The sequence below is a fragment of the Anolis sagrei genome, chromosome 2, assembly GCF_037176765.1.
Source record: "Anolis sagrei isolate rAnoSag1 chromosome 2, rAnoSag1.mat, whole genome shotgun sequence".
NCBI lineage: Eukaryota > Metazoa > Chordata > Lepidosauria > Squamata > Dactyloidae > Anolis > Anolis sagrei.
The window spans coordinates 120,166,735-120,187,897 of NC_090022.1; the positions used below are offsets into that span (position 1 = coordinate 120,166,735).

At 42.0% G+C, this 21,163-nt stretch overlaps 1 protein-coding gene across 2 annotated transcripts in view; it reads left to right on the plus strand.

Annotated features, from left to right (window-relative positions):
- MGAT5B (alpha-1,6-mannosylglycoprotein 6-beta-N-acetylglucosaminyltransferase B) overlaps nt 1-21,163 on the plus strand; it is a 233,755-nt gene that overhangs the window by 84,238 nt on the left and 128,354 nt on the right. Inside the window, exon 3 of one of the 2 annotated variants that reach the window (XM_060764586.2) lies at nt 17,174-17,318. The exons of the other annotated variant lie outside the window; for it this stretch is intronic. Coding sequence (XP_060620569.2) covers nt 17,174-17,318 — 145 coding nt within the window. The remainder of the gene's footprint in view (nt 1-17,173; nt 17,319-21,163) is intronic. 2 annotated transcript variants of the gene reach the window in all.

A 21,163-nucleotide genomic window follows, 5' to 3' on the forward strand; every position in this document is an offset into this window, starting at 1 on the left:
AGCAGAGGAAGCCCTAGAGGGATTCATCACCTCGATCCAAATTTGATCATCAATTAAATCCCAACGCTTGTCAGGATGGGAAGCCGCCTCGGTTCTAAACCGCCTATCATATTCCAACCAAGCGTTAGGAGGGCCACTAACGTAAGCTTTATTAATGATATTCTGATACTGCCACAAAGCCGTAGCCCTTTCCGGGGCAGCATCAGAAAGCAAGTTGGCATACATTGTGAAACAAGGGAGCCAATTTTCCCAATTCTGCTCAACCTTGCGCTTCTTGATCTTCTCCTTACTGTCCTCATCTAACTCCTCCTTCTCTTTCTTATCCATATCCCGAAAGTATAAAGAAAAGATATCCACGTATTCATTCCTTAATATCTTTTCCATTGTTTTCGATGCCAAATGGGAACCCAACCCCGAAAGGCTAACAGTAGGAGTCGCCTGTGGAGGCCATTTTGCAGTCCCCCAAAATTTACTTGCTTCCCCCGTTCTAGCCGACTCTAAGGTGACAGTAACAGGCTTAACCGCCTGAGCATCGGCAACATCCTTATCCTCCCCTATCTTGGGGTCCACACCCCCCTCTGGCGGAATCCCAACTGCCACATGTGACTGCGTCCCCACCACCGATTGTGCCCGTCCCTGGCCCCATGGCCAAGCAAGTGAGGCAGAAGTAGATGTTGATGTAAGTGTGGCACATGCTGATGTGAGTGTGGTGGAAGTACCTGCTGGGACAGCCGTCACCAACTGCTCACGTCCTGCTACATCGGCAGCAGCAACACTCGACCCAACCGACTGAGTGGACCCGGCCACGGCACTGGATGTGGAGGCCAATGCCGTGGGCTGACTGGGTCCGGCCACAGCAGCCGCTGAGGAGCCAGATGAAGCCTGCACGGAAGGATGAACTTCGGGGCTGGTGATGGTCTGCACCGCCGGGGACACCAAAGAAGAGCCCTCCGCAGACCCCGGAACCACCGGTTGTTCAGGAAGCCGGACCGCCCTTTCCGCCCCTGCGGCTGAGGTTGACTCTATAATAGAAACCCGGGACAGCAGAGATTTAAATAGCTGCTTCTTACTAACCCGGCGAGTGGAGCTTACAGCAGCACCACCCAAACCAACCCCCCTATTTTGTTCTATCTGATTAACGCGCTGCAGCAGGGCCTCCAAATCTTCCATGGACACCCCATCTTCATCTGACGACGACCCGTCCTGGCGCAAAGGGCGCTTGCGATCTGACTTCTCGGCGGGGCCCTTCCCCTTAGGACCCCCCTTGTTCTTCTTAGAAGGCATCCTACAACACGAAAGAAAGAGAAAAACTCATGAGCCCTCTCTCCGTACCCAATGCACGGTCCTTCTCCTAGCATCATCCCCTACCTGATGCCCAATCAGCGTAACTAGCCAGCACACCATCTAATCATAGAATCAAAGAGTTGAAAGAAAACATAGTGTGCAAGTGTGACCGCCATGGCGCCATAGAATCAAAGAGTTAGAAGAAACATCATGTGCGTGTTAAAGCGTATCAGCGTAGAGCCATAGAATCAAAGAGTTGGAAGAAGCACCATGTGGGTGTTAAAGTGTGACAGCCATAGAGTCGTAGAATCAAAGATTTAGAAGAAACCATGAGGCACCTTATAACCCTCTATATGGTGCCCTAGCCACACCACATCCCACCTATGGTGCCTAAGGACCGTCATTTAGAGAGTCCAAACCACCCCCCGGCATACAACACAATATGACCCAGCAAACACAACTCCCCTTTTGAACTCATTTTGAACTCATTATTAGTGGTATTATTATGCCCACCCTTATCAAGCTCATTGATCCCCTAATCTTATAAGGGGATATTGGTGACACTTTAGAGTAACAAAGCTGGTTTCTTGTTAATGTGGAGAGCATGGGAACAGTGTGGGACTGTCTTTAATAGAGTAATTTGTCCCCAAAAGGAAGATAGGGGACAATGTGAATCTAAGGAGAGAATGTGCACAACATAAGGACTACCCAACATCCCCCCAAACAGGATGACTCCTATAAACAAGTCTTAATGCCACCAAAATTGATGATAAGGCACCCAACTGCGTCACTGCCACCCACAAAATGGCGACGGCAGCCTGCATCAAAAGCGCCAGCCAAAACGGCCCAAAATGGCGGCCACAGCCGCCAAAAGCCCTGGAGCGGCAAAAAACGGCCCCAAAATGGCGGCCGCAGCCGCCAAAACCCTTGCAACTACGACACAAGCTAAAATGGCGTCCGCTGCAAAATTATCTGCGCGCCATCACTAAGCGCCTGGCGCAAGCGCACACAAGGCGCCCAGAGGAGCCAAAAACAGGCAAACAGCCAAGCGCACCAAAGGCGCCCCAGAGGAGCCGGAACCGGCAAACAGCCTCGCGCTCCAAAATGTGCGCCGCCTCCCCGCGCCTGGCGCGAGCGCGCGGAAGGCACCCCGGGGAAAAAGCCGCACCGCGCTCCTTACATCCGCGGCGCGCGCCTGGAACGCGCCGCGGGCCTCCCCTCGCCCAGCCTTGGCCCCCAGCGCCCTCGCAGGGAGCGAAATCAAAAGCTTCACGGGTCGCCCGCCGGAGAAAAGGGAGGGGGCGGCGAGGCAATGAGGCCGGCGGCCATGGTTTTCAGGCTCAAACTGCGCGCTGCCTAACTCGCGGGCCTGCCGGCTGTGAAACAAGGACGGCGAGGGAAACGGCGACCGCCGATCCCGCGCCCCGTCTCCCCGCTTCGGGCCGAAGCTCCACGGCAGCTACCCAAGGGGAAGGAGAGCAGCGCCCTCCTCCCCAACCAGCTGCAAGACCGACCTGGAGCTTCACAATATACGTCTTGCCTCTTCGAAAAGTCAGCAAGACTGAAGGTAAGGGGCTGGCTCACGTGATAAGCCAGCCCCCGCCCCTCTTCGAGGAGGTTCTAACGGAACCTCCTAAACTCTCCATTCAGGGGGTGGGGCAAATCGCTCTCCCCACCAACTTTGTTGATGTGGAGAGTCCCTTATTTGAGTTTTCTAAGTTCCACTTGCATTGCCCATCCTTTTTTCTTGCCCAGATCACTTCTTTAGTCCTGTCTTTTTCCTTCCCGTGTGTCTTAAAATTCACAGCAGAATTTCTGGCACATCTGAAACTTTAATAAAATGCAGTGTCAGGGGTCATTCTCAAATACTCAACTGTGAGTTGATTTTCCTTCTGTAGGCTTCCTTTTCAAATATTCTGCTTGCCTGTAGGCTATTATTCTCCCTCCTCAATATCTGGGAAAGGGTCCAGTTTTGTGGTTATAATGCAGACACAAAAGCAAGGCAGTGCACAGAGTGTGGCTTAGAATTACAGGCCAGCAATCATCTTTTTCAGTGGGGTAAATGTTTATGGTGTAATGAATAGCTGGTTGTTTTTTTGATCTCCTTCTGGAATTCAACATAGTCTGTTATCCAACATATAAACTGTTCTGTACCAATTCCAATTACCAAAGCAAAAGAAACCAGGATTCTAGGAACAGATCCTTCACAGACAGAATATGTAGTTTTGTACTGCATGTCTGAGTGTTGTCATTGTCATTTTCTATTTTCAAGTTGATTCAAACTGATGGCAACCCTATCATAAGGTTTTCTATTTTATTTATTTATTTATTTAGAACTTTTATATACCGGTCTTCTCACCTCGCAGAGGGACTCAGGCCGGTTCACAACAACAGTAGCACAGACAATCGTTTAAAAACATCACATCCCATAATACACAAAACATTAAAATGCTAAAATACAATCATACAATTACATAGGCCAAGTCATCAAAATGAAATTGTAGTTTTCTAGCTGATTATGTCTTCTAGCTGATTATTCTAGTTTTCTAGCTGATTATTCCAGCACTGAATAATACAGAGTCTGGCTGTGTGTATTTCTGCTGCAGTAAATCTGGCATTTGTTTACAAAGAGACTGCTTTGGAAATTCAGTTAACATTTCTACAATAAGACAGAACGTATCTCCATCAACAACTTTTCCCAATTTCAGGTCAACAATATCACTGGTTATTTTTGGCACATCGAGGAGAAATGTTTGATGTGGAAGGGTGGCTTGTATTTGGCCTTTAATCCGCATGTTTCTGAATGCTGAAAAGTAATTCAAAGCTTTTGGAGTCCATTTCTCATCAGCTGGTAGCACATTTGCAAAAATGCCCAAAACCATCTTTGGAGGCAGTTGAAACAGCTCATCAGTGGCAGAAGCAATGTGAGTTTCATGAACTGTCAATATTTTCCCACTGTCTACCAGAAATACCTCATAGATATAGATCTTTTTTTGTACGACTCTTCCCCTGGACCATTTTCCAGACTTCCGGTCTTTGACTAAACAAGCCTCACCAATGCCAACGCTGCCTTTCACCTTTGGCACCTGCTGAATTTCACATTGCAGAATGTGGTAGTCAAGCTCTCATTCTGTGCAATACTGTCCTTGAAATTTCACAAGAACTTCATTTGGGTGGAAGTATATGTCAGTAATCTTCACCTCTACCTCTAGAAATTTTGTTGAAAAAGATGAATCCATCTCAACCACATACCTCAGTCAAGCCTTCCCACTGGCCCAGCGCTGCTGCGAGGAAAGGACGCCTTGCCTTGCTTGAGTAACCAAGGCAGGCGGGGGAAAGGCATTGGCCCCGCCGCCTCACTTGGCGAGAATGAGGGCTTCTCTCCCCGCTTTCCTAAGCATATGAAACTTACCCAAATGTTTCCCTGATTAGGTAGGGATTTGAACCTTGGTTTCCCAGAATCTTAATCCAATATTGAAACTTCTACAGATCTCTAATTCTCTAAGTCCACACAGAAAAGACTAGTTACTACAAACTTAAATTGTGATCCCAAAGGAGCAGTTTTATAGACTGCTGTTATTGATTTGATTGGAGCCCCCAGTGGCGCAGTGGGTTAAACCCCTGTGCCAGCAGGACTGAAGACCAACAGGTCGCAGGTTCGAATCCGGGGAGAGGCAGATGAGCTCCCTCTATCAGCTCCAGCTCCTCATGCGGGGACATGAGAGAAGCCTCCCACAAGGATGATAAAAACATCAAATCATCCAGGCGTCCCCTGGGCAACGTCCTTGCAGACGGCCAATTCTCTCATACCAGGAGCAACTTGCAGTCACTCCTGACACGACAAAAAATGGATTTGATTGAGATCATTTGGTCTGTGTCATCTTTCCCCCCAAAGTCAAGATGGCTGACGTGATTTAAAGCAAATACATGTAAAAGCAAAATATACAAAAAGTTAAAATTCAATTAAATTATCTATAGAATTAAAACCATTTTAAAAACTCACTTAAAAAGATAAAAGATAACATTTAATAGAATTGCATATATTAAAAGCCCTTGCAGACAGTGTGTAAAAGCCTGTTAGAAGAGTGAACTCTTTACTTGTTCTTTCTGTATTAGAGAAGGGAGGTCTATTATGGTCTTTTAAGGTTTTCTTATGTTAAGTGCTTCTCAAGTTTACAGATGACACCAAATTAGAAAGGATAGCTAATACTCCAGAAGACAGGATCAGAATTCAAAATGACTTCAACAGATTAGAGAGCTGGGCCAAAATTCAACAAAATGAATTTCAACAAGGACAAATGTAAGATACTACACTTAGATAGAAAAAACAAAATGCCAAGATAAAGGATGGGAGATGCCTAGCTCCACAACAGTTCATGTGAGAAAGATCTTGGAATCTTCGTGGATAACAAGTGAGCCAACAGTGGGATGCAGCAGTTTAAAAAGCCAGTGGGAATTTGGTTTGCATCAAAGGAGTATAGACTGAGGGAAGTCATGGTGCCTTTGTATTCTGCATTGGTTAGACCTCACCTGGAATACTGTGTCAAATTCTGGGCACCACAATTTGGGCACCACAATTGAAAAGAAATACTGATAAGCTGGAAGGTGTCCAGAGGAGGGTGACTAAAATGATCAAAGGTCTGGAGTCCACGAATTGCTATGAGGAGTGTCTTCAAGAACCGGGTATGTTTAGCCTGCAGAAGAGAAGGCTGAAAGGAGACATGATAGCCATGTATCAATATGTGAAAGGATATTATAAGGAAGAGGGAACAGGTTTGTTTCCTGCTGCCCTGGAGACTAGGGCTCGGAGCAATGGGTTCAAATTACAGAAAAGGAGATTCCACCTGAACATTAGGAAGAACTTCCTGACTGTAATAGGTATTTAACAGCAGGGAGTTGGACTAGATGGCCCATGTTGTCTCTTGCAATTATGATTCTATGATTCTAAATGGTTAGGGCCAATCCTACTGTAAGGTGGAGTGAGCACAGGTTCTGATGTTAGCTGAAGTTGATGGGATTTGGAGTGCACCAATATCTGGAGGGTGACCACTGAAATATACAATGTACCAAATCTGTACCATTTTGTTATAAACCTAGTCTTCCCCACATTGGCTCATTGTCACTTTTGCTTCCACAAGAACTGGAGTAGCAATTTCATTGGAAGCAAAGCATGAGGATGGTGGATGACCCATAGTGCTTCTGGAAGGCATCCCAGAATGTTAGGAGCTGCACATGCTTGTCATTTGGGTTGAAGGGAAGAGGAGGAAAGAGAGAGGAAGAAAAAGGAGGAGAGAAAGAAGAGTGGCAGCTAATTAGTTTTTGCTACTGCCTTGGTGGATTCATCAGTGCAAGAGGGCAGACTTTTAAAGGAATTTGGTTTTGACTGTCCTGACCCAATGCTACCAAAATTTCCATTACTCCTTATTCTGTCATGGCTTGTGCACCCCATTATAGTAGGGTAGTGAATTCACTCCAGATTTTGGTCCAAACCTCAAAGGAGCTATTCAGGGCACTGACCTTACTTTGGGAATAGGATGCATTGCCTTTAAAGTTTGGAGTAAAATCCAATCTGGATTCCTCAACCCAATGATGTGGAATCTACTAGCTGACACTGCTGTTACTCAACAAGACTATATAACATGGAAGACTAAAATGCTACTCAGGAAGATTGATGCCTAACATGTAACTCATTACACTGATAATTAATCATTTTAAAGCTCTGTTGTGTCTGTGAACTGTCCACCATTGCTCCTTTGAAATCCACCTGTGCACCACGGCCACAAGAAGGGAACAGAAAGAGAACGGCCTTATTCCACTTACATACACAAGAATGGGCCTGGTGTGACTTATTTTGTTATTTAGGATGGGTGTTTTTGCAAAACTTTGCAGCCCTATTATTTTCATTCAGACATCATCTGAAGCAGTTATGGTTTATATAGCATCCAAAAGTTCTATCTGGAAGCCAGAGAATTTAATAGTGTGTGCCTTCTGCACATGAAACATCACTGCCATGTCAGCTAGAGAGAAGCTGGAACTGGAAGTTACTGCATGATTTTACAAAAGATGCATGAACAAGGACATTGCTCGGGGCAGTTGTTTGCAATGTTGAGTGCTGCAAGTTATTAGAATCCCTTGAGGAGGATGTTGGTAATGGGGACTTTTTGTATACAATATACTGGGAAGAGCATATGTTAAAGCTTGCATAAATGCAATGCCCTGCTCTCCATATAAGTCCCCAGAAAAAGAAACTTATCTTTTTGTATATTTTACTTAGTGTTGTAGAGAAAAAAAGTCATGAGACATCTTCCTCATTGAAGCTGTTTCAGGATGGATAAGGATGCTTCAGAAATTTGTCTTTTGTAAATTTTCATCCTGACTGACTTGATCTGTACTTGCCAGGCTGATGCATCAACATCATTTTCCTTAGGATATACTCTTCTCTCAATTTTAATGCAGTTCTTGAGACTTTTTTTTTTAAAAAAATCAAAATGCATATAGTATGGCTTCTATATGTGCAGAGGATTTGTTCACAGCAAATCCAATTGAAATGAAGAACCTCTGTCCCAAAAATACCATAGAGTTATGCTGGAGAATCTAGAAAATGCTTAGGATATATTTTGTTAGGTGTGGATAAATAAAACAGTGGATATTGAGTGTCACACAGTATTTTAATACAAAATAATTTTAAAATGTGCTTTTCAAAGAATAGAAATGTATGTTTTGTGAAGAAATATATTAAGAAATATACATTGCAATGTTCAATAATATTGGAAAAAAGGAAATTATAACATAGCCCAACTATAAGAATTGTGGTGTCTTGGTTTTTAGGCCTGTTCCTGGGTTATTTGGGGTGCCAATTCAGAAAATTGGATTGGATAGACAGCATCAGCTCTAGTTTCTTAGATATGGTTATCGTGATTTTCTATGGGTGAGGAACTGAAGACAAGTAGATGGTATATGTTCTAGATTTCAAAACTATAGTGGATGGGGGAAAACTGGTACAGTCAGCAGGTCAAATATATCTAGAAACAAGGCTAACATTTGAGGCAACAAAACATGTATTGGCCAGTGTAATCATAGATCAATGTGTGATAAAATGAATTTTGAACAAATGCATGCTCAACCAGTGGTAAGCTGATCTCTTCATTCACCAGCGGTAAGCTGATCTCTTCATTCATGCCATCAGAGATGGGGCAATGCATAACCTGTTCATTGAAGGCTGCTTGTTGGGGGTGTTTTGTAATCTAGGCCTATTCACACTATACAAATACAGTGCTATATAGTGCTATAGTCTCCTTTAAATTTTATGAGGAATCTTGGGGAATGTGGGTTATTCAGAGGCACCAGAGCAGCTTCCTAGCTGAGGATTTTAAAGGCCTCTTCCTGAGCTTTCCAGAATTCTATACAATGCAACCACTTAAAATGGAATGATAGTGCTTTCCCTGGGTAGTGCGAGGGATCCCTTCCCTTTGCCAAATATATTCTAAAGCACATCTAGGCTGGGGAACACTATGGAACTTCACAAAAGCTCAAAAAGGCAAGGCTCAAAGGGTCTTCTCCACAGTGTGCGACATTGTTGGATGCGAGAGGTCCTGGAACTCATTACACACCATTACTCTTAATCTGTCTTTGGAGGATTATGTTTCAAAAGGATGCTTGAGGTGAAAAAGATGTGTTGGAAGATAATCATGTGACAAATGCATTTGGACAAATACAAGGCAAAAAGATATTGCTTCCTTGATTCCACAGCATGCCATTAAAGAGAATAACAACAACCCTACAATTATAAAAAGTGGGACAATTTCTTTATCTTCCCAAGGAAAGTGATAAACTCATATTAGCTAGCCATACTAAAGAAAACAACTATGAGCATTGTTTTGGGGCGCTTAGCTGAATCTTATCAGCATTCTCATCTAGAATAGATGCATGAGGATTTGCTTATTATTCAGCTATAGGCAGCTGGGGCTATCATTTCTGTGTGTGTTCGATAGAGAGAGATTGAGCTAACAGTCCTGCCGATACCCATTTTGTCTCTGATCTTGTAGGGGTTTCCTCTTACGAGGTGGAATGGAGTGGAAGGAGAGGAGGTCCCACAAGCAGAAAGAAGCTCCTAGATTTAGTCCATCTCCAGAAAGATAGTTGCTGCAGTTTTCAGCCAAACTAGCAGCAGCTTCAGCCACACAGATCAATGACCTGGCTTAAATATAGGGCAGCTTCACTGTTCACATTCTTTGCAGGGGCTATGTGGAAGATAAATAAAATGGAGATATGCAGTTTTCTTGATTCAATGTCAGAATCCCTGTGACCCCAGATAGCTTAGAAATGGGCTATTTAAAAGAACAGAAATGCAATGTTTTAGTAGAATTGTGGCCTGGAACATACCCAGTGGGTTGATTTTGCTACCCATAACATTTCCTAATTGACTCCATAAATCTTAAATGACTCCCATCATTTTAATGGGCTGAGAGTGACTGCAAGAAATATTCCTGGAATCACGTGTTTATTTCTTTATTTAACACATCTATCCTGCTCTTTATCTCTCAAAGTGATCTCAGGGTGACGTACAATATGAACAATTTAAAACACTCCAGACTAAAACATAAATGACTTGAACTAGATAAAAGCGTATTAAACATAGCAACCCTTAGTGCCACTTTAAAAATAACCACCATTTACAACCTTGTACATGTAAACTTTGAAGTAAATTAGTCCCTGAAGGTTTTAATAAGAAGCCATATTTTGGCCTGGCAATGGAAAAAAGCAATGTTGTTACAATCCAATCCTCCACGTTCTTAACTATGTGTCTTTTGTAAGTCAGATGTTTGTAACTAGGAGACTGCCTGTTGTGGGAAAACTTGGATAAAAGTATAAATATAAGAGTTAATTAAAAGTTTGTACAGTTAAAACATTAAAATATGAACAAAATTAAAGTCTATGTGAACCTTAACAAAGAAAACATATAATTAAAACCCCATCCTCTTCTGTTTCCAAATACCTGGTGGTACACAATTTTTTTCCCCCCAATTGCCAACAAAAGGAGAACAAGGACCGGACTATGGCCTCCTGGAAGTGGGAATTCCAAAGACAGAGCAGCCGCCAAGAATGCCTTCTCCCTTGTTCCTGCCAAATGAACCAAACTGTATAGGACTTTATAGATAACTTCTGGGCATTTTACAACAAGAGGGTTGTGTGTTTCCTTTAACCAACAACCAAGGCATGTGTTGTAGCCAGGCCCTACTTCTTCAGGAACATATTCAGTGTGTGCATTAGCTTTAACTATGCAAATATATTCCTGGTCACCACTGGGCATTCAGGCTAAAGGCTAAATTTTTTTGGGGGGGGACCCCAAACAGTGAACCCTTGTTTTCAGGAGGTGTGTAACCTCATGCAAGTTGAATCCTATTCCTAGATTGGTCTTTCAACTGACACCCCTGTCTTGTATGAATTAAACTAAGTTATTCACACCCATCCTTTATATTATGGCTAGCAGGTATTGGTTTGGCACAGAACAGAGCAAGAGAGCTGGGTATTATCAGCATCTTGGTGAATATTTGATCTCAAAACTCTGGAAAACATCCCCCAGAGATTTAATGTTAAATCGCATAGGGAGCAACACAGGATCCCGAGTGATTCCACATTGGCCATCTAGTCCAAGCCCCTGTCATGCAGGAAAAGCACAAAGTACCCTGACAGATGGCCATCTAGCCTCTGCTTAAAAGCCTCCAGGGAATCCCCAGCATCACCCACTGGAGCCACTGTGAACAAGGTAATCTAAAAGGATATCAAGGTCAGTAATACTGAAAACCTTCAGAGGATCCGACAACAAAATTATCTCCCCATTCCACTCTCACCATAGGTTCTTCACCGAAGTTGTTCCATATTATGTGAACAGAGGGTTGGGTGGGGAGTGGCAGTTCTGGTATGCCACCAGTACAAGGCCTGAAACAAGATCTAGTGAATACCCAGGAATCCAGTAAATCAAATTGGACATCTTAATGAGTCCAAGGAAATCAAATCAGGGTGTGTGCATGAAAAATATTTCAAACTCCAGAGTTCTTACCAGTCAGTGGGCTGGAGTACAGAGAATATGATACAGATACGCAAACACACACACACACACACATCGTAGGATTTTTAAAAAAATCCATTAGTTATGTATGTAGCTGGTATTTCCAATAACCTCTCCTTTTTCTGGCCTAACTTCTGCTTTTTTTACCCCCCCAGCATCCTGTTTAGACTGTAAAAATTCACTGAACTGCATTGTATTTAATATTGAATCATGCTGCATTCAGTGCAATTCCCTTGTCCCTGAATGTTTGGAATGGCTTAAGGCAAGATCAAAATAAAAATTAATGTCTGCCCAAGTTCTCAGGAGACCTGAGGGCTATTTATGTGAAAAGCTGTCCAGAGAATTTGCTTCCACTTCTGATTTGTTTACACATTCAGAGAGGTGAATTAAAGGTTCAGCTCTTAGGTCTGAAGGGTGGATTCTTTGGGAAGGCTGGATTATGAGGGATAAGATTTGACCGACCTGCAATCTAGACATTGTGTCACTCAGTTACCAGTAAGTGATTGTACCGCATGTCTATCTTGCAGGCTTCCATTTCTCCCTCCAGTGTGTATTTGGAGCTACTTTACTCGATTGTCCCAATAAGATAGAGGTCAATTGGAGCCTTCATGGGTGTTTCCTACCTTGTCTTATTGGAGGAAGCATACAAGAGCAGGAAAGAATTGTTGCTTTTCAGCCCTGCTTTCCTTAGAGCAGTGGTTTTCAATCTTCCTAGTGCTGCAACTGCTTAATACAGTTCCTCATGTTGTGGTGATCCCCAACCATGAAATTATTTTCATTGCTACTTCATAACTGTAATTTTGCTACTGTTATGAATCGTAATGTAAATATCTGATATGCAGGATGTATTTTCATTGTTTACAAATTGAATATAATTACAGCATAGTGATTAATAATAAAAACAGTATGTTTGGGGGAATATGGACAACAGATGATGGGATTTGCAATATCCTCAACCAATGCAGCTCTGACTTCCATAGACCACTGAGACCCCCACGAATGACATACCGGGACCAAACTTGGTACACAGAACAACCATGACCAACAGAAAATACTGGAGGGGTTTGGGGGAATGGCCAGTGATTTAGGGGAGTTGTAGTTCACCTACATCCAGAGAGCACTGTGAACCCAAACAATGATGGATGTGGACCAAATTTGGCACAGATACCTGATAGGCTGAAATTTGAATATTGGTGGAGTTGGAAGGGGATTGATTTTGTCATTTGACAGTTGTAGTTGCTGGGATTTATAGTTAACCTACAATCTTGGTACAAAGACCCAACATGGCCAACATTGAATACTGACAGGGTTTGGGGGTGATTGAACCATGTTTTTGGGAGTTGTAGTTCACCCATATCTGTATGCATTTTATTTATTTATTTATTTACTATATTTATACCCTGCCCTTCTCACCCCGTAGGGGACTCAAGGTGGCTTACATACAGGCCCGTAGCCAGGATTCGATTGGGGGGGGGGCTGAGTTTTTTTCAGGAGGGGTTTTGGGGGGGGGGCTGAGTTTTTTTGGGGGGGGGGCTGAGTCTGAGTGAAAGAGGGTCTACCCTAGTAAACCTTTTGCATCATTACCCCAATACCCCCATGCATATGGGATATATTGAGTATGGTGATCAGATCATGATATGAATAAACATAACAGTTTAAATAATGCACCAATAAGGCCTTTTCACGAACCACAATGAGAATTTTTTTTGGGGGGGGGGTGAAGCCCCTCAAGCCCCCCCCCCCCCCCCCCCCCGGCTACATGCCTGCCTGCTTACATATATAGGCAGCAAATCGATGCCATATGGGCATACATAGTAAAATAAACATATACATTAAAACAATCATTTAAAACATATCAAACCTTAAAATCACTTATTTGAAATCACATAATCCAATATCTAATTTTTAAATGGGAGCATTAATAAAAACAAAAGGAAAGATTTATTTTTTTTCAAATAAATACCGTTAAAAATTACTTAAGATGCTTCTGCTGCTCCTCCTCCGCCTGATGCTGCTGGGCCACTATCAGTCCCAGGTTGTGCGAGTGCTTACCCCCCCCCCCCATCTTGAAGGGACTTCTGGCGCAAGCCACCCTCCAGCCTCGCATGCTCTCCCTTGCCCACATATACACACACACTGCCATGTGGCGAGCATGCCTTCTCTTCCCTCCCTGCTTGGAGCCTCAAAATCAGCCCTCCTCTTGGCTGAGAGGCCAGCCAATCTTAGCACTGGAGGGCTTTTGGTGGGAGGATTCTGTCTGTTTCCAAAAAGGAAGAGATGTACAGGCAGAGAAATCTTCGGACTTGGGTTGCTGTGAGTTTTCTGGGCTTCTCTGCCAAAATAAGACCATCAGAAATACATGTTTTCTGATGGTCTTTGACAACCCCTCTGAAACACCAATTCGACCCCCACCGGGATTGTGTTCTTCAGGTTGAGAAACAATGCCTTATACTATTTGGTTGGCTACTGTGGGAACAGAATACTGGACTAAACTGCCTCCTATCTTATCCAGCATGGTTTTTCTTGTGTTTTTGTTTCCTTTCTAGAATTTAGCCTGTTTATTTTTATTTTGCAACTAGAAAATTGGGTTACAGCAGGCAGGTTCAGCTAAGGCAAGGAGGGTACAGACAAACCAAGGACAAACACAAAAGTACCCCTGAGGCATGTGAGTGGTGAATAGCGGTTTATATAAACCAGCCTCTCACCAGCTCTAGAGGACCTGGGATAGCACCACATATAGATAGATACACTCCTAAGTGATATTGGCCCAGCTGGAGGACGGATGGCTCCACCAGCAATGTCAAGGGATGGTTTCCATGTCACTGGAAAGGTGGGTGTACTTAGGGTTGTAACTAAATTTTAAAGGAACTATTCAAGGTGCTAAATGTATTTGGGCATAAAGTTTGGCACCTTGGGGATAAAGTTTGGCTCATTGAAATGCTGATCTAAAATCTGGAGACGAGAGCCAACAGGTCCCATTGCCCAGGAGAACCTTTTGCAAAGAATTTGAAGGTGTGTGGGTGAATAAGGAGAGAAGTGTAAGCTTGAATAAATCTCTTTCACTCACTCCATTGACTGGCTTGAAAAAACATCCTAAAGTTCAAAAATGATTGTATTGTAATAGTAAACAGATCACAGAGCAGGAAGATGTACTGTGAAGTCTCACCAGCTGGAACTATGTAAGATATCCTCTGTGAACCAATTTTTAGTCACTGCATCTCTAACAGCAGAACCGTTCACAAATTTACAAGTGAGGGACAGTGGTAGAATATGTTCCATATATACACACACACGCAGATTCTTTGTCCAATATTCAGCTTGACTGCTCTAGTTGAACTAGATAGGCCTTTGGTCTGATTAATCCTGACCCTTATGCTTGATAGAATTTAGGACAAGTGTTTTAAATCATCGGAAATTTGAAAGCAGGATGGAGCTGCCATACAAAAGAAAGTAGCAAGTGAAATTGCTTCCCATTTCTCCACTCAGAGAGACAGATTACCCACACAAAAGAATGGAAGATTGATTGGCAGTTAAATAGATCATTATGATGCAGATCAGCCCATTTAATTAATAGATGTGATCCTAATTCATGGATGGAAATAATGAAGCCCTAGACATTATCGGACTGCAACTCCCAACATTGCCCTTGTCCTAATTCAAACCCACCTTTTTGTTTTTGCATTAATTCTGTGTCTAGAAAAAACTGTCTTTAGTAGCAGACTTACCAGTGGTTATTTCTACGTGTCTGGTTGTTTTAAAGTCACAGCAGTAGGGCTAATTAGGAAATTGGCAATCTGAACAAAACCAGAGATTCTTACCCAATTAACTCCCACCCGTCAGTGCAGGAAAAAGTATCATGTAAACATTGTAAACAACATTGCTGTCCTTAATAAGTGGAGATTCAGTTTGCACAAGGACATTTTTAAATTATTGAAAATATTGAAGGTTTAGCTAAATGATGTCATAATTCTTTGTTAGGGTAGCCAACTCGATGTAGCAAGGCAGCAAACGAAAAGCTTTTTGCCATTATCCCTGTACACAAAGTGTAACTTAATAACTTTTTGGTTCACTTTCTTCACAAAAAGAAAGTTGGTAACCCATGTTAGAAATAAAACTGAATTGATTCTGTGAACACTTTGAGTTGGCTGTTGAATTAAACTGTTAAACTAAATACTTGTCTTTCATCCTGGGGTGTGGACATGTTCTGAAATTCAGTTCCTGGTCACCGATCTGTTGTTTGCACTTTAAAAAGAAAATGCATTGCATAACTGTGTTTTCTCCGAGCCTCTGAGTGTTTCACTTGTCCTCTAACTTCCTGCTGCTTTGAAAATGAAAATGTGCTTTAAAGGAGCCAGCAGGGGTGGAATGAAAAAGAAAAGTTAAATGAGTGATTTGGCTAAAAACACACATATACACAAGTGCACGCAAGTCTTATGCAATCAAATCAATTCTCTGCCCTCTGCCTTCACAGAAAGGTCTTTTGGGCATTAGCAAATGGAGGTAACAGAACGCAATCTGTGGAACATGAGGGTGGTCTTTGAATTAGATCACCCTGAAGAATGAGAATAAATTTTGCACATGTTTATAGAACAGATAGAAATAAGTGAGGACAGAAGAAACAGCGTGGTGATGAAGATCTTCTGGAGATTATGCTATGGCACCTTCTAGCATCAGATTTTCCAACTTGAGATTTCTGGCTTGGTATTATGTATTTGAAATTCAAATTTTGGTGTCAGAATCCATGGCTATTATTAAAATTCATTGGGACACTGTTTTTTGACATATTAAACCAATGGAAACAAAATGAGCTACAAGTAAAGCAGGGACATTATGCGTATAATATAAAAATATGATTTCCTTGAAGAATTATAAATCACAATTATAAATTCAGTGTTTAAAAGTTGGATTTTTAAAATCTGCAAATTACACCCTGTCAAATGCTTGGGACCTTATGTACATCCACTGCTGCCAGTCAGTCTGGTGGTGGACTCTCAAAAAAATAACTTGCAAGCTCTAGTGTATGCTTTTGCCACCACATGAGAAGTCACACTTGACATACAAGCCAACCATTCTACATAATTTTTAAAAGTACAGGGCCTTCTTACATCTAATCTGATCTTTGTATTTCTCCCTTGCTGTTCAAAACAAGGTTCCAAAGTTGGTTTTCCCATTCCAGTGCTCACTGTACAGTGTACGGAAGAGTTGGTTTTAGCCCTAAAACTATAGTTGTTCCTTTATAGCAATGGTCATAGTAAGGTACTGTATATTTAATAAATTAAAGATGGTTTATTTTGAGGTGGAGCTATAATAGGTGTAAGGAATTTTATGGGACTCTTGATCCAAAGAAGTATTTTTCAAGCTTCCAGAAGGCAGCCCACAGTGCTGTTTTGCGTTGTATTCAGTGTTTGTTATTGCTGTTTTAAAACTGGCTCTAGGTTGTTTTTAGGAGTTAATAAAAAGCATTTTTAAAAGATCTCCCAGTATTGTTTTAATTCATGTTTGTTTGTTCACTGTCGCAGGGGGACTTCTAGGATAAGAGCGGATACAAAAATACTATAAGCAAATAATATTTCAGATTGTAGAATCCCAAGAGCAAGCTGATATGGACTGATATAGGTCAGTTTTGAAGGTTTTTGGCTATTTTAGAATGGCTTTCCCATACTCTCCTGTCTCATGGCAGACCTTTTGACTGTTACTAATGCTCACCTTTCCAGCCTGAAACTTCTGTCTTCATTTCTGTTCGTTATGAATGATGCTGCAGTGCAAAATGCCATTCTATTCCATTTCCTTTCAAATCTCTTTTTATGTGTGTGACTACAGTGATGGGAGCTCTGGAGTCCAGAGGGGTGCTGAGGAAAATGAGTGATATCCTGGAGATGATGGTGAAGAGGATGGATGTACTAGCCAGGCTGGAAAATAGCACAGACTTCCGGAAAGGGGAAGAGATGCATTTCCCAATGGACAGGTCAGTACCAGTAGGTTGGAAAAAATGATTGAAGGACCTCTTCTGAACTCAAGAAATAAACTCTGCAAAGCTTAGTTCTGTATATAGTGGGAGTGGGAAAAAGTTGACTTTCCTGATGTTTTTGATCTACTGCAATGAGCATAGGCCTTGGTTGATGATTGTAGGAGATACGGTCCCAAATATCAGAAGAACCAAAGGTTGCCCACTTTTGTTGTACAGAGTTTTGCCAGAACCCAGCTAGTGCTTGGGCCAGTTTCACAGTGCATTGGTTTTGCCCATTCTTTCTTGAGCATTATATAATGGAGTCACGAGGGCAGGTCAAATTGTGAGATAGGTCACTATGCATCTTTTTATCAGCAGAAACCTAGCTGTGTATCCTACTTATTTCTTCTTTAATATTCCCTTTTAGTAACCAAGATTTTTAGATCATTTTGTGCAAATGGAGGGGGGAAAGGGACACAGAGGGGAGCTGCAAAACCTCTTTCTGCATGCTACCTCATTGATATAAGTATAAAGTATATTTCCAATGTGTTGGATCTTTCCAAAATTAAAGGCTCCTGATTTTTGACCAAAAAAATATGAACTGCTGTAATTCAATAGACATTACCCTATAATCTGAATCAAGAATGAGCTCTGGATAGCATGGGTATCATTGAAAAACTTTCTTGCAATCTCCAGAAAAGGATCAGAATTAGAAATGTTAACAGTAACATACCACAAAGAAGGAAACTGAGTTTAAAATAATTACTAGAAATGCAGTATGGGTTTTAAACAAATTAATTTATATGATGGATTGTCTGTACATTTTTAAACGTTGAGTTTTAATTTGATTCCAACTTGATCTTGCTCTTGAAAACGTAGATGATTAATTTCCGATGACTGTGCAATTGTTAACAATGGAAATAACATTTATTTTAAGTTGGGCATTGTTATGGAAGAAAGTTAATATCCACAGTAATTAACAGCACAGTCTTTCAGTCATAAGAAACTCCTTCATTCCTCATTCTCATCATCATCCCATTCCTTAATGTCTTATGTGTATTCAGACAAGAAATTTCATTTGTTTATTTAGGGCTGATGCAGACAGTGCCTTAAATGTATTAACCCCAACTACAATAGGCCTATTGCATCAATGGCAAGACAGCACTTCTGTAAATTCCTTTCATGCAGCAGACCTGACAATTGTATTTAAGCCAAGGGCTCCAATCCTGAGAAAGTTAGTTGGGGTTCATTGAGATTAATGGTACTGTATTTACCAAGATCTTGGTTTTTTTTCTTGCCAGTGGATTTTAAGTTGGCTACATTTCTCATAGTTCAAAGTACACCAGACTTGCAAGAACTGTTGTGGAGGTGATACTCTACAGCTGGCCTTATCTATGATATGCTTGTTAATGTCTCTCTATATTATCTAGCTAAATTGGTTTTGCAGATTTTTTAAATAATTGATAAAGTGCTTTTTTGGAGGGGTGGGGGGTATTTCTTGAAATAACTCCTAGACATTGATCCATAGCAAGTGAAATGCGTACATGATAGTCTGACTGTAAAAAGCTAATAGCATAGGATCAATATATTGTATCCCCTTTACAGGCAGATGAACATAAGGTGTTATGCATGCATAGAGGTGGCCCTAGGTAATTTTCAATGGTAAGCAAACAGTATTTTGCCCCCCCCCCCAACCAATCATAGATATATATTTTTTGTTCGTCGTGGGAATTCTGTGTGCCAAGTTTGGTTCAATTCCATCATTGGTGGAGTTCAGAATGCTCTTTGATTGTAGGTGAACTATGCATCCCAGTAACCACAACTCGCATATGTCAAGGTCAATTTTCCCCCAAGAGCGCCTCAAGAGCGCTCCTGGGCAAAATCAACTATACTGCGAATGCTTACTTTGCGTAATGGTTGAGCCACCCCTGTGCATGCAATTCACATAAGTTTTTAAAAAACACATATAGGTTGTAACCCTGAATGCCTCAGTGTAGTAGTTCTGCTTGAGGAACTAGGGGCATAACTATACTGACCACTTTATGTGGATTGAAGGCATTTCAAAGAAATTATTTTAAAAATAATTATCAGCAGAAGTGCACTCAGGAATGTGAATTAGAGGCCTTAAACCAGGATAAGCAAAATTGAGGGAAACTCTCAACTAGGGTCCATAATGCACATAAATGCGTGTAGGTGTAAATCACATTACATGGTCAACTTGATTAAGCAATGAGTGTTCTGGTGATCTGCACATGTGCAATGGGGTGGGCACATTGAAAATAAACCCAAAACCTCCACATCTGCAAAGCTTTGAAAACCTATGAAAACTGTGAAGCTGTGGATACTGGAGATCCTGAAACCACGTTGGAGCCAAACTCTCTGGTGCATGTAAGCACCACCCAGGACTCAACCTGGTTCCTACACTTTGTTTAATCAGCTGCTTAGTCAAGTTACTTCCTCTTCTGCCACTCTCATCCTGCATCACTTGGTCAGTTTAGATGTGTCCTAACACTGAGTCATTTACCATCCCTCTGACTTATGTTAGAACTGTTGGAGCCACTTCCCACAGTCAATAGTGTTCAAATAAGAATGTTGCAGAAACATCTGGCTAAGTTGCCGTAGCCAGGGGCAATGTGGTTATCCATCTGCTAAGATTTGCCACAGTCTCCAGAGGTCTCAGTGGCTGATGTAATAATTTCACATCTGGCTACATTGACATGCCCAGATGTTTCTGGGAGTCCCCCTTCTCCATGGACAAAAAGTCATGCTTGTGAGGCTTTGATAGCTCTATGTCAGGCCATGGGTTGGAGGTTTTGTTTACTGCAGAGGGAGGAAGGGAATATCAGTCTCTGCAGTGAACAAAAACAGACACATCCAGGCATAGGTTTAACTCATGTTGGCATATGGTATTGAAAGGATACCACCTAGTGTGTATGATTACAAAAGCTGCAGCAGAACTCAACACATACCTGTTCAGAGGTAAGCCTTCCTGATGGGATCTTCCTGGAGTGAATAACAGGATGGGCATGGCAAAGAGGATGCCCTGTCATCAGGCCCGTAGCCAGGATTTTGATTCGGGGGGAGCTGAGTTTGATTTGGGGGGCTGAGTCTGAGTGAAAGAGGGTCTACCATAGCCAACCTTTTGTATTGTTACCCCAATACCCCCATGCATATGGGATATATTGAGCATGGTGATCAGATCATGATATGAAGATAGGGCAGGATAGAAATAAATTATCATCATCATCATCATCATTTTACTGACACAAAAACACAGTAGGTCTGCTGAAGCCCCTCAAGCCCCCCCCCCCCCCCCGCTACATGCCTGCCTGCCATACTTGTTGCCTGAAGCAGTTGCCTCAGCCTGCCCAAAGGCAGGGCCAGCTTTGCTTCTTGCAATAATTAGGACATCCTTCCCCTAATGGCTTTGCTTGCAATGGCAGCCCAAGTTCCATGGTTTGCATAGAATGTCGGGTACAGATGTCATTGGGTTGAGCTAAAATATAGGTTAATAGGGATTGTGGGGGGAATCATTTTCAAATATTTCCCACCAAATCACTGTTGTGAGTGTAGTAAGTGCTAAATACACCCTCTCAAATATTAGTATTAGGTTCATTAGAGAAATGTGTCCCAATTGTTCTATTTGTATATTCCAATTCCTCATTTGTTATTTTTGAGCTGCTTTATAAGTATATCATGATGTTGTTTATTTGATTGTTCATGATTTTATGTGTTTTGTTATGTTTTTCTTGGCATTAAATGTTTGCCAATTTTTGTTGTAAACCACCCTGAGTTTCTTTCGGAAGATAGGGAGGGATAGAAATAAATCATCATCATCATCATCATCATCATCATCATCATCA